Here is a 13,929-nt window from a genome sequence, read left to right on the forward strand (position 1 = left end):
AACGGTATTCGAAATAAATAGACCTTTGGACAAAAGTCATTTTTATTTTCCATATTACCATGCATAATTTCCAGTTTTTAATTGCTTTTTTATCTTCCTTCATTCCTTTGAGGCATTTTACTTATACAACTGACATCGCACCCTTAAACCTCTTGTATGCAGCAAGCGCATCAATTGCATGCAATTTCATAAAACAGCACTGGGCTTAGGCATCCTCAAACACATTGTCCATAGCCTCATCAATGGATGCTATGTCAAATATGACGTTTGCTGTTTGTTAAAGCGCGCGACAGTTTTGGTCAGTACTTTACAAAACGGAGCACAATTCCAACTGCTCTTGTAGTTTACAAATTAAAAACATGCTATGTGACTAAGTATTTGATCTGAAATATATCACCAAAATGCTCAAACATCGTTTGTTCGTCAAAAAGCATTAGCCTGTTTGACTTGTTACATTAGAGCTAGACAAATTCTAAAGCGAATCTACCATCAAGTGTTCAGCTTTTGTTATTGATGCCGTCGTAACATTCTTACTGTTTTATTTATCCTTATCTACACACCAGAACAAAGTGTAGATACTCACATTTTTGAGCGACAATAATAATTTCAAGGAGAGATCATCCAGCCGAATATAACTCATTAAACCAACATGGAGCTACAAAGTGACTCATTAAGCAAAACTCGAAATGTTCTTGAACGAAGAAAACGATATCAGGAGCTCATAGATCTAGGGCATGATCTTGGTAAATCAAACCATTTAAATGGCTTTAAAACAACCGTTTATGGAGCATTCTTCATTTCATTTACAGCAATCAGAACACAAACCGAAAATGCAGTGGACATTTTCGAAGGTGTGTCCTCGATTTTAACACAAACAGATTGCCTGATGCAGCAAGGTGTCGAATATGAAAGAATGGAGAATGCTTCTGAAGTAAGCATGAACGTACAGGTTGTGAAAATGAGTCATGATTTGGTAGGAGCCGCTTTGCAGAAAAACGAGAGCTCGCAATTTTGTGATGATGAACTTACATCTACCATAGTAAGTTACTGTCTGATAGGCTGCTGGTCATGATAGACTCACCGGTCCCCGAACCAAAACATTCTTCCAGCTGTCCATTATTGATGGAGGTGAAACGCGATGGGACATGATTGGAAATATTGGCATAAAGGCGTTTCGCATGTCGAAACATGCGCCTTGTTTACTAGGAGCATTCGAATTTCAGTCTGCTCCGGTAGAGAAAACCGTCAAAGAACGTCGACGGCGTCAGCGTGCACAATTGGGAGAAGCACGGAAACCCGAAACGGTGCACAAGTTAAATCAGGAAGAAGCCGATGCACGCAAGTTGCAAGACATAATGGAACAGTTGAAAAATGTACGATTGAGTGTCACATTCTGCACACGGAATTTAACCCATGTGAATACTTTAATTTCCACTTGCGTAGATATGCGAGAAACGAGGTTCAGCTGTACCCTATTTTGAGCTCATCACGGATCCCGCGGACTACATGAATACGGTAGATACAGCATTCCAAATTTCTTTTCTAATACGGGATGGAGCTGTTGCATTGGAAACAATTAAAAATGTACTTTCTGTACGTCCCACCACCGATAGGGAAAAACAGCAAAATAAGAAAAACGATGATAATATTCAGGCAATTCTTTCCCTTAACTTTTCCCAATGGCAGGTAAGATTTAAACGTATACGCTACGCTGATCATACTTTTAATCGTATCATGTGTTCTCCTTCACTTCGACAGGGTGCTATCAAGCAATATCGTTTAAAAAGACCAATACTTGTAATAGATCGTGATTTGCTGGATTCAAGCGTGGCTCAATGAAACAACGGCGCAAAACTGGGCCTATGTATATTAATAATCATAATTTATGGGTACAAATTACAACAATTTTATTAATATTAAATCAGTATTGTTTTTTTAATACGCCGGCGACAATGGCTAAAATGTCTTATTGATGCAATTAATATGAAATTTATTTTTAATTCTGGAAAACAGGTTGCCTATGTGACGAGAGCAATCGTAGCAGTACCACTGTGGACATAACTGTCTCGCGCTGGCTGTTGTTAACAAATTACTCTTTTGGAGGTTAGTTTGTTAATTCAGTTTTGAAAATTAACAAATATTTTATAATCGTTTTTGACGATTTTCTCAAGTAGAATATCCCTTGAAAGGTATATGGTATTTTACTTGATAAAAGTTAATTTTACTTCCTATTCAATAACAGTACGACAGAATTTCCAATTGCACCGCCAATGGACGGAACTAGTAACCGTGGTATAGTTACGACACGAGAAATTGGGCTAGTAACATATTAAATATCTTTTCGCCTATGGATCATTACCCTTAAGTTGTATATTATTTTCTAAAAGCACCCGTGCTTTCTTTTTCTCCTATTTTTGAGTACATTTTACATCACATTGCACGTTCTTTCTGGTTCCTCAGTAATAACGGCAGATACAACCGAACGACTATCGGAAACAGGTTTGCCTTGCGCTATCTTTCTTATGTTGGCCACTTCCAAATCCGACACCGACCTCGCAAACGTGTGACCACCTGTCGTATACTTTGGACCAAGGGAATCTCGCGAAATACTTTCTCTACGTATGCTCGTTTCACCATCGCCGATGACACGACTATTCCTGCTCATAACAGCGCCACTACCACCCGAAAGAGCCACACTGCTCCCGAGTGTCCCGCCCGAGTTGTGGCGACCATTTACACTACAGTTTGCGACGTTCCTCGAGTCACCTAATTGAGTTTGAATTGCGTTTTTTCCTCCAGTGCTCGAGCCTCCAGTGGGTGGGGCATCGGAATCTCGGAAAGAATGTGGGGTCGCCAAGACGAGCGGTGATAAGGTAGCTATGCCGGAAACGGTCGACGTGTGCATCAACGATGGAATAGCTTCCTGCTGTATAACAAACTTATCCAATACCGCCAGTTGCGGCTGCAATGCGATCATAAACGGACGGTATGCAAGGCATTCGTTGAAACTCCATCGTGTCATATCTTTTAGCCCATTGCGAAGCTGCCTGCAAACAACAAGAGATTTCGATCGTATTGCAGCGTTCGTTATCCTTCCCACCGACGCCACATCGAGTAGCAGAACAGATAGTAATAGCGCAAATTCATAGCAGTTTGCTTCAGAAAAAATCTGCAGCAAATAACGCATTCGTATTTCCAGCTTGTGTTGCTTGCGTCTGTTCGATTTGGTCTTTTTGGAAATGTTTTCCTCTATAGCTTGGTTAAAGCTTTGCTCGCCAAGCGTCAAGCTCATCATCCCATTGCCTCCACACGCGGTCGTAATTTCATCTGGCCAGTTTGGTTGAGCAGCCTCGGAGCGTACGCTTGCCGTGTCGTTAAGTGGCATCAAATTTGCCTCCGCAGTAGTCTCCACCATACCAAGCGGTTCACCAATCGCCCTATCATGCCGTTGATGCATAAGGGTCTGTTCTTGTGATCTCTGCCGATCACTCTGCATTTCGTCGACTCCCACAAGCCTGGTTGGGGCACTGGTTAACGTCGACGGGAAAGCGAATGACAAACTAGTATACCCAGAATCAACCGTGCACCGCGTTGTCAACTCGGACATGGGAGATGTATTTGATTGATTCGAGAAAGGCGATGATGACGATTCGGTATGCAAATGAGCCGACCCAAGCGGGCTTGGTAGCAGTGTCAAATCGAGGCACGGTTTCGGCCAATCGAGTTCATCATGCAGTGTCTTCAAGGCACACACAAAGTCCTCTATCCGAGCTGCACGATCTTTTTCGCGATTAAGCCAACCGACGAGATGAAAATCGAGAGTAGCACTCATGTATCCAAGATCTTCTAGTTTACGTAGCTGCAAGAACCTTCTTGCATGTCTTTGCAGCACCACATCGATGAAAAATTCTTCTGCCGTCGAGGAGTCACTGAAATGGCGTTGGTTAGGAGAGGTGTGTTAGTATGCTTTTACGAATAACGATCGTGAACGAAAAAAAAAATCTCATGTTACTTTCTTACCATTCTTTAAGAGTATTTGGCACACTTTTTTTGCGTCGTAGAATCTGACGATCTGCGGATTCATTGTTTTGGTTCGATACGCCATTACCTTGCTGCACTGCAGCAGGAGTTGGACTGTTGAACATGATGTTCATTTCCTTATTTACTACTGTCGCAGTGCCGTCACTTGATTTTGGGTAAGGAATGGTAGTGGAAAAGCTACGTCCTCTCGCCATGCTACTACCGAGAATAAGGCTCAAATCTTCCGCATTCGGAGCCGGAGGACCAGCAGTAATAATTCCTCCGAACTTGTTCCCAAATATGTACGACGAGCGCGGTGATTCGACATCATTGGGATCAATTGCTCGAAGAAAACGTACCAAATCTTTTGCCAATGGCCAGTCCTGCTGTTCGAGTGCCGTATCGAGCAAAAGCGTCGCATACTGCCTGCTCACGGATGATGGTTCAAGATTCTGTAAAATAATCAAATAACTCGCTGCTGTATGCAATTGCCGGGCGGCCATACACTTTTGAAACAGCTCTTTAGGCTTGCCAGCGCTCGAAAACAGATACGGCCAAAGGGCGATCTCCGTCTTGCGTGCGCATTGTACAACGGTCTGCAGATAGACGGGAAATTCCTGAATGAATTCTAGCACGCTCGGAAGTAGCGCATCAGGGATGGGTTCTTTGCTGGTCGCTTCTTCCTCGAGCACTTCATGCAGCAACAACTCCAAGGAATGCGGAAAGTAGGGCAAATCGGTACAACAACGTGCAATTTCCCATGCATTATACCCAAGATTACGGCGAATAAGTTGGCGCAATATTTGATGCAAGTACACTTGACTCTAAAAAATAAAGTGAAACTTGTTATGTTTCTTCTCTCTTCGTATTGTTTGCATTAAAACTTACCGTGCGCTTAAGCGCATTGTACGGCAATGAAAAATAAACCAACGGATCGCTCGTATAGAGTAGTGTATCATTTTCCGCTCCAAGTATGATGGCGTCCTCAAACAATATTACCAACGGGTATATTTTCAATGTAAACGATAGCATTATTCTCTTGCTCATGAACGTATGCCGAAGGCTACGAGATCCGGTTTCGCCTGTGCGCGGAAATACCGGCAACCAAACGCGCATGCCATATCCACCGCAATAGAGCCAAAGAGATTCTTTAATGTGTGTCTTGCTGGACTCGGACACCCAGATACATTCGACTGACGAAGCCAAACACGATGATGTCAGTTGACTGTTGGCACTACTGTTACCATGATGACTGTGGTGTTGTTGCTGATGGTCTGTTTGAACCATGAGCACACGACCAGACACGTTCATAATGAGCGTCTCCGAGAGAGAATTTTCGTAGTTGTTTGGTCTCATCATGCCTCCTGGTCCTACACTTTCATGCTTCAAACTCGTCATGAGCACCGAAATAACACAAGCAGGATGAATGCATACATTTTTAATGTCATAGATATGAATCTTCATCAGCTTCACTCTATGCTGATCGCTTCCATCGTAGCCTTCGGTAGTTTGTTCAAGGGCAAATACGGAAACATGTCCGTCGGATGTAAAAACAACCTAGAGAAACATAGAGGTAACATTATGATCACATCGAGTACACGAAATAACCAGGCATATTTCTAGCATCGATATCTCACCAATTGATCGCGCGATAAATTAATCAACATCACCGGGCTAGCACTTTTCGTAATTACTGCAAACCGGTTGTCCAGCTTATTTTCCTTGGAGTAGATGCGTAACTCATCATGAAATCCAATGAGGGAATAGCAGCCTGAAATTTTAAAAAGTCCCCTCTATGAAATTCAACTGCAAGAATTGTAAAAGAGATGTGAATTTAATTATACAAACATACCCATTATAATGAATTCTTTCCACCAGAGTAATCCACCAGTGATGACAAAATCCTTTTCCTGAGTTTCATTGCCAAAGAGTTTCCATTTTCTGGTATTGAACGAATACAGCGCCACACCGGTACGTCCCGCAACGGCAACATTCATGCCGGAACTGTCTATGGCACTATACTGTAAGATATATAACATTTTTAAGGACCTGCAATCTTACAATCAGCCCTGTACACATGGGTTACTCACCCGAATCGGCCAATTGGAAGAAATATAATCTGTAGGGAGATTCAAGATGACCCAATGTTTGCTTTCTGACAAAACACTGTTAAATTTCAGGTAGTTATCGCTGGCGGCATTCACTGGATCGGGATCTCCTGAGGGTGTGTATGTTGATTCTAAAACAAAAGAAACCGTAGGTAGAGACGCATGATTAACATTACATCCGTGCCACAAGAATTAACAAGCTCAACCTTTGCTCAACCTATCTGCTTTGTTGGAGTAAACGTTATTTCCATCGGTTGCATCATAAGTAGATTTATGTGCAGGATATACATTTTGCAATACGTCTCCATGATTGATGTACAATTTGTCATCTCCTTGAAGCAGCAGAAATGAGTTGTTGCTCTACAAAAAACGTAAAACATGAAGCTCAACCACTACATTGCTTGTACTTCGAAATCAATGTTACCGTACCATGCATGGGTTGATCGTTAGAATGCTTTTAACAAAATCTAGTTGAACAAGTAGGGTAGTTGGCATAGGTACTGGAACGTTGGATGCTTCACCTGTCGAAGGGTCCATTGTGGCGTTGGCTTTCTCATCGTTCGTTCCATTTGCTAAGACACCAGTTTTTTCGTTAATCTGCCGTACCATAAGCAACTGGTATCCTTCAGTTGACCAATCCTGCATAATCACAAAATTACTATCATATTTTAAACTCATCATAAAGCTACGTTGTTACGATAATGCATACCATGCTAATGACGTTGAAAGGATCATTTTTGGCTAAATCCACATGCAATCCATAATCCCAAGCAAGGGAGCAAAGCAATAGTGAACCAAACGTGCTCCACAGTGATATGCCACCATTTGCCCATGCAACGATAATGGCACACCCATCGGGAGTCCATTTCATGTCTCGTACGTAGCCCGGCGATCCAGGAAAATCCTTCGCACTAAGCGACAACTTATGCGACAATTCCAATCCACCGGTCAGATCATCGATGACGTACATATTTGTTTGGGAATTTCTTCTCCCGTATGCAATCAAGCGATATTTGTGATTAATGACGGTACACGTTGCATCATCCACGTTTTGGCACCAGATTCCTTGTACTTGCTACATTGAAAAAAAATTATCAAACCCATCATGGCTTATGAAAATATGCTGCTATTCTGAAAATTGATGACTTGTGGGCTTACGTTAGGATCGAATTTTGTATTGTTTGCCGTGAGGAAGGCGGCACGCCCATCATTCAACGTTATTCCAAATCCGCAAAGAAGGGGCGAATAATCAATTGACGCAACAAACACATTTTTATCCAAAATCGGAACAGCTGAAATGATAGATGAATTTAACTAGTGCTTCAAAACTTTTCCTCTTGAATACTCACCATAACTAACTTGTTGATTAACACTAAATGGGATTCGTTTCAGGTCGAGAGCATAATCACGTTCCTCTGCGCCCTCCCAGTTAAGACGGACGATGCGACCCTCTTCAGTTGCAATCACAATTTGATTCACGTTAATGCACGAAATGCAACATATTGGAGCGTACAGACATATCCGGTGCGTCTATAAGAGACAATATTTTCATGGGTTATAGATATTAGTTCATAAAAAAGGTAGTATATTTTTCTTACTAGTGACAGCTTTAAGCAGGGAATGTTTTCTTTTAAAAACAGCTCTGCACTATCTCGACGTAGATTAGTGAAAGGAGAATCATTCTGGTTATAAACTCCTTTTGGAGTATCATTCACAATGAGCGTGTACATGAACAAAGATCCACCTGCCGTAGTTACTAGAATCATGCTGGAATCCGGCTTCCATTCCACATTGGTATTGAAACCGTACTTTTCCAAACATTCGAAATTTCGTACTTTTGTTGTAATTGGAACACAAGGCTGAAATAAACAGAGATAATCAAAATAGGTCACCTTCCTCAAAGAGCACCCGTAACAATAAGTATACCTTTGAATACCATATAGAAATGGCATCTTCGGCCAGAACCGCAAAGAGAATCTTGACACGATCGCACACAACTTTCTGGATACTGCGGTGTGGACCATTATTTAGCACCCGCGGCCACCCTATTGAGAAATACATTCTCCAGATTCTCTTTGGCAAACCAAGAGTTAAAAGTAACCAAGTGCTATAGACTAACTGTGGAATATAGGTTAATACTGGTTGCCTAATGGACGTAGGCGATGCATTTTTTTAATCGTCGATGTTTGATGCTATCAGCAACTTCTAGCAAAGAAGCATATTACGGGTAACACGACTGGACAGGAAGTCACAGAGATTTTACACTTTTAACATCAAGGAGACACAGTTTTCCACTGAAACAACGAACTCGAACGGTAAAACTACAATCATTTGTTGAAGGAAACTAAATAAGGAAAACAATGGCAAACTCTGTTAATCGCATCTTTGTTGGACAACGGTAACACTAACGCACCTTGTTTGAATGATGTATTTCGATTCTTTTTATAATAATCATAAAATACAATAGAAAAAAGATCAGAAGTATTTTTTGATGAAAGAATTTCTTACATTCTTGCCAACAACAATATCTTCCAAAACATTGCACATTAACCCACACATATATATGTATTCATATTGACATTAAAGTCAGATGTGACACGTCAGATCGCCATAATCAATACGCAAAATAAATTAGTATTTGAACGACTAGTTTTTTAACCAAGGAACTGAGCGATTTATTTATTTTTACCAGAAAAGGCGTTTTATTTTAATAAGCACGAATTGACGATTCGAATTCATTTGAATATAAGAATGTGAATGAAGATTACATAAACAGAAAAAAGGCTATCAATAGAGGAAGAAAATGAAGGGAACGAATCCTGTTAAGACGCTAACGGAAGCCACGTTAAGAAAAAAACAATGGTCTAAAAATATTATTTTATATTTATTTCATTTCTGCAATCATTTTTATGGAAAACCATATTGAGACAAATTTTAACGGCTCGGATAAGTCAAGTTCAATCGGGCCAAAGGATTTCACCTGAATATCTGACGTTTGTTACGTCAAAGAACCTGGATTTGCTAAGGTGTGTGTGCGTGTAGGGTGGTATAGTTCTTGGCAAAATGTTAAAAATTAACAAATTATCAACGAAAAGTTAATATAAACTTGTTCATTCGTAGTACATAACAATGGCAATTTTTGTAGAATTTACCATTAAAGCGCCACTCGAACAGAATGGAAAACTTCGACGTGCATCTGACTTCAAGATAAGAGTGCGCGAGTTTGAATAGGATTGTGTTCTTTACCTTTAGGTCACAAATGCTCGGTGCATGCCTTCGTTGCTCACTTCTAAAGATCGGTTCCGTCGGGAAAGTTCCTAGCTGCGTATCGTCCAAGCGTTTTGTGGAATCGTGCTAGGTTAGGCAAACCGTCTTCCGCTAATGTCGGCTTGTGGCTTAAAATTCTTCGGCATATATTATCTGAGGTAAGCCATTTGAAGTGAATTCTCGGGCAATGAATGTGTCGGAATAAAATGAGTTTTCGGGAAGGAATCACAGGCTAGAAGGAAATTGTGAACAGCAATTGGTATCAGCCAAACTATTGCAATTCGTTTCAGTGCGTAACAACCCCAAATCACGCAATCGTGCTTGTCGTGCAGTAGTGTATTTGTACGGAGTATTATTTCGGTTCAGAATAAGTTGAAAGTGTATCAAAGAAGCACGTCTCATGTCCGTATGCGGTGATAGGTAAGAATACGCGCAACGTATAGTGTGGTAAGAATGCAGAGTGGCAGAATGAGTGAGACCATCGATTATGCAAAGTGAAATAGATAACGAAAAAAAAACGACAACAACAAATGGAGCTGTCGGTGCAGTATTCATCTGGAAAAGATTAATCGCTGCTATTTAAGCGCCTCGACGATTAATGGGATCTGAAAGAAAATGTTATTGATTATGTCATGTGTCGGCTGTTCGGCGTAGAACGGACAAATATTTCAATAATGCTGCTAGCTTCGCTACCCACTGTGCTTTAGTGTTATTGAAACCTTGGCATTTGTGCGTTTGTATCTATTTAGTTTTCAACAATTACGGCAGGTACGTAACTACGACAAGACATACGTCTATAACTTATCCGAGCTGACGATGTTTGCTGCTATGGTTGGGAGGCGTTCGTACCGTTGTACGGTAAAGGATCCCAATTGCCATAAAAACACTTGATAAATGGCACTGAGCCTGTCGTAAAACATTCCGGTCGGTCCTTTTAGAATGAGGACACAGTCGCAGAAAGAAGGCAAGAAAAACCATCTCCCGTCCTAACTAATGAATGCAAGGTGAATAAAATGGCTGAAAACTTTTTCCTTTTGGCCGGCTCAATTGATATTCTATTTCGCCGTCGCCTCCGACGAACCCGTGATTGTTTCGTTGGCGAACGTGAAGAATTTGTTAAATGCATTTGAGCTTTTTTTCTCCTCTTTTCATTTAGAGACGGAAACTCGCCTTTCCGTTCATTATCATGTTCTCTCCCACTGTGTTCCTGGTTCGCCTTATGTGCTTGTCCTATAAATTCCGTTCGAAAATAGATCCTTTTCGAAAGTTTCAAGCCAACAGAGGGCAACGTACACAGGGAAAAAATTTATGATTATTTGATCAGTGTTTTATTTTTTAATTTATGTAAATAATTCTTTATTGCACGTTTCAAAGCACATTGGACCCCGGCCGCGTGCGAGGGTGAACGAGGCCACATGCTTTGATGTGGGGTTTTTCTTTCACTTGCACCTTCGCAGGTGAACGTGAGTATAAAAAGGAAGGTTTTATTAGCGCCCCACACTACCCATGAGTGTCGGCTAGGAATGAGACAAAGAGAGAAGAAGCGAGTGAAATAGCTGCATTTTTTATGAATCCAAGAGCGGAACGAGATGGGTAGAGTATTAATTTTCTCCCATACTAACGGATGAAATATGACTGAATTTCCTTAACGCCTTTTGCTGTCCCGCTCTAACGCGTTGCTTCCGCGACGGATGCTATGTGCTGTGTGTGATTCTCAAATGTCACTTTTCTCGATTGTCTGTCAACTAGCGGGTTGTTTTCATTTGTTTGTTTGTCAATGATTAAGGCCGATGGCACGATGTTTGCGCGAATGCTCTTGCTCTCTATTCCAGGGTCGTTTGTTGGGGTACTTTGTGGATACAAAACTAAACGTACTCAGAAGGTTCTGTGCTGTTTTTTCAACCTATTTTTTCCCCACTAATGACTATAGCACACGAAAAAAAAAAGAATCCTACCAAAGCAACCGTGTTATTATATCTAATAAAGATTGCCGGTCCTTACTGCGCATGCCTCAATAACATCCGACTTGACAGATATTAATTGCTTTGAAGTTGGCCAACAATAGAAAATAAATTGAATTCAAAATTTCAAATTCAATTATGTATGCTTTCCTAGGCGTGTCTGGGGATACTTTTCCATCGCCAGGCAGAGGGATTGCACGCTGTTTTCGTTCAACTAATGGCTACGGGACAGTGAGAAGCAAATGGAAAGGGCTCACATTGCTCGATGCGAACGTTGGGTGAATATGCTCATTCGGTATCTTCAGCATTATCCGACAGAAATTTTATCTCCAGCAGCAGAACGTTGAACGCGGTTGGTTCAACGACGATTCTGGAAGGTATATGCTTTAATAATACACGGTACGTTAATTTAACGATCCCTGCAGACTGTGGGTACGGCCACCGACATTTCCTTCCATTTTAGCCTGCCCATTTCGTGCAATGATTGAGATAAATTTAAGAATAACGATCGAGCCGCACACGGCCTCGGAAGCCACCTGCGTTCATAAAATGGATCCGTCGCAGGTGATGGTGTGGTGGCGCAAAAAAAAAGTGTATTTGCTTATGTGTTTTACCCATACATCGAAGCAGCTACATGAATACCACCGGCGAACGCACACCCCGCCAGGCTGGCTCTGTGCCATCTGGAAAAGAACCTGGCCGTCGAATCGGGAGGCCATGGCGAGGAATCTATTATCGTTCCAACCGACCCGGCTCGTATTGCATGCTGTTGGGTTCTCTTTCAGTACGAGGCTGCGCGCGGCTATCCCTGTTTAGCCTTCCAGGCTCGCCTGGATCGGTCTCTTTTCTTTCCCTTTCTCCACCAGATTAGGAATGGGCCCGACGTATTTTGATGCGCTTGGTTACTTGTACGCGAGAAAAAGAGACAGTGTCGTGGCCGTACTGGGATTCGAATCGGGATTCAGTTTTTCTCTCGACTAATTCGGGGCCTAGTCCGTCGGTGCGTTTTTAAGCTGGTTTGAACTTGTTATTCTAAACACATCCATTCCACAGTAGTGCGTAGAACCTTTGCTTGGATTGGGCCGTTCTGACGGTAGAAAAAAACCTCTGTGGTTGGTGTCTCGCTCTCGTGCGTTCAAACAGAGGATATGCTGAATGCGATCAAATGATAGCTTTTAATCTTTGACATACACAAATGGGTTTTTATTTCCCTTTCGCTACACACACACACACCCTATAGAGGTATAGAGGGCTGTGTCGGTTGTGTTTAGTTAGCAGCAGCGCACTGCGATGGGTTTTTCTCGTGTTTTGTCTCTCTCTTTCTATCATGCAACGTCTCGCTTCGTTCGTCGTCTTTGGGTTAACGGATCCGATGAGATGGCACAACGCAGCAGCAGCGCAAACACATGAAATGAAGCACCTTTTTGGTACGGCTGAGAAGAACATGTGTTTACAATGCCTACGAGCTCGGGTCCATGCCAACGGTGGCCGCTGATAGAATTGGGATCGCAGGAAGAGACTAAGAAGTGCGCCCAGCATGATCCTGGAACCGTAGGAAACCGTAGATGAAGATGACGACGATGATGATAGGTTATATCCGAACCACTTTTAAATACGTTTCTCTTTTTTTGGTGGACGGACTTCGGGTTGCGTGGCGATTAGCCGAATCATCCAGAAAGTGCTGTTGGAGCTTCTCGGACAAATCAAATTCTATCATTATATTTTTTTATGCTATAGTTACACCAAAACAAGAAACAGCTACCAATTGTTTGGTGATAACTAACGTGTACTACAAGAGTATACCATTCAATGCATGGCTTTCAACTATATCTATTTTCGATTGCTATACGTGCCAGAAGAAGAATGCACATGGGTTTTGATTCAAATATTATGGCTTAAAATGGACATCAAAATGAGGAATCATATTTTCGGCTACCCAAAACGCTATAACCACGATAGGGCGCCCTCAAAAGCAGTTGCGAGGAAAGGTTTCACAAATGTTCCATCGATTCTTTGGCAAACAACATTTGCTGGCTTAAATGGGTTTTATGTTACCGTGTGGAGTGCCAACTCTCTCCCACTGTAGCGCTGAACCAAAAACGCGCTTGTTTTCACTAAGTTTCCCATGTAAACATCGACTGCGCCGTCGCAATGCAATTTGAACCGTCTATAATGCTCTCGCGTACCCCAATGTTCTGGCACGACGTGCGTCTTTCCTTTTCCTGTATGCGTACGACGTCACGGGGGAAAAGAAGAGAGCAAATGAATGCGTCTCGCATGCTCTCTCGTCGCCGCCTACTCGTCGTGTGCAAGGCCGGTCTCAGGAGCGGCGGATCCGGACCGGTGGCTGGGTCGGCACTCTATAGTGCTGGCTCGGCTCAACTTCTTTACCATGAGAGGCTCATAAAAAGTAATATGCCTCCTAGCGCGGCGACTGCGGCTGCTGTTCGCGCGTATGGACCTAGTATGGCAGAAGGGCTCGTACGTCTACCAAACACACCACGGTAGGGGACGTTCTTCCCGATGTTCCCGATGGTCCTGCTGGTATGCTGTACATACCACATTCCAAATGC

General features: G+C 42.2%; 2 protein-coding genes across 2 annotated transcripts; one reads left to right on the forward strand and one right to left on the reverse strand.

Moving 5' to 3' along the window:
* Positions 1-649: 649 nt before the first annotated feature.
* Positions 650-1,939, forward strand: LOC128727414 (EP300-interacting inhibitor of differentiation 3). Its single transcript, XM_053821326.1, has 5 exons — positions 650-743; positions 810-1,039; positions 1,110-1,373; positions 1,444-1,686; positions 1,759-1,939. Exons 1-5 carry the CDS (start codon positions 650-652, stop codon positions 1,837-1,839), a joined length of 912 nt encoding a protein of 303 aa, XP_053677301.1. The 3' UTR covers positions 1,840-1,939.
* On the reverse strand, positions 1,892-8,189 carry LOC128727413 (guanine nucleotide exchange factor subunit Rich). The gene is made up of 13 exons (XM_053821325.1): positions 8,055-8,189; positions 7,727-7,987; positions 7,478-7,658; positions 7,287-7,420; positions 6,838-7,203; positions 6,558-6,767; positions 6,335-6,488; positions 6,111-6,259; positions 5,873-6,041; positions 5,658-5,791; positions 4,909-5,577; positions 4,021-4,844; positions 1,892-3,929 (listed from the first exon to the last, which is right to left on the reverse strand). Exons 1-13 carry the CDS (start codon positions 8,187-8,189, stop codon positions 2,426-2,428), a joined length of 4,890 nt encoding a protein of 1,629 aa, XP_053677300.1. The 3' UTR covers positions 1,892-2,425.
* Positions 8,190-13,929: the final 5,740 nt, after the last annotated feature.

This window comes from Anopheles nili, chromosome 3, assembly GCF_943737925.1.
Source record: "Anopheles nili chromosome 3, idAnoNiliSN_F5_01, whole genome shotgun sequence".
In the NCBI taxonomy this organism is placed as follows: Eukaryota; Metazoa; Arthropoda; class Insecta; order Diptera; family Culicidae; genus Anopheles; species Anopheles nili.

Coding starts and splice junctions, on each gene's coding strand:
- LOC128727414 (XM_053821326.1), top strand. CDS start 650: ATGGAGCTACAAAGTGACTCATTAAGCAAAACTCGAAATGTTCTTGAA. Junction 1,040..1,109: donor ATGAACTTACATCTACCATA/GTAAGTTACTGT, acceptor ACATTCTTCCAG/CTGTCCATTATTGATGGAGG. Junction 1,687..1,758: donor TTAACTTTTCCCAATGGCAG/GTAAGATTTAAA, acceptor TCACTTCGACAG/GGTGCTATCAAGCAATATCG.
- LOC128727413 (XM_053821325.1), bottom strand. CDS start 8,189: ATGTATTTCTCAATAGGGTGGCCGCGGGTGCTAAATAATGGTCCACAC. Junction 7,988..8,054: donor TTTCTATATGGTATTCAAAG/GTATACTTATTG, acceptor TGTTTATTTCAG/CCTTGTGTTCCAATTACAAC. Junction 6,768..6,837: donor CTTTCAACGTCATTAGCATG/GTATGCATTATC, acceptor GTGATTATGCAG/GATTGGTCAACTGAAGGATA.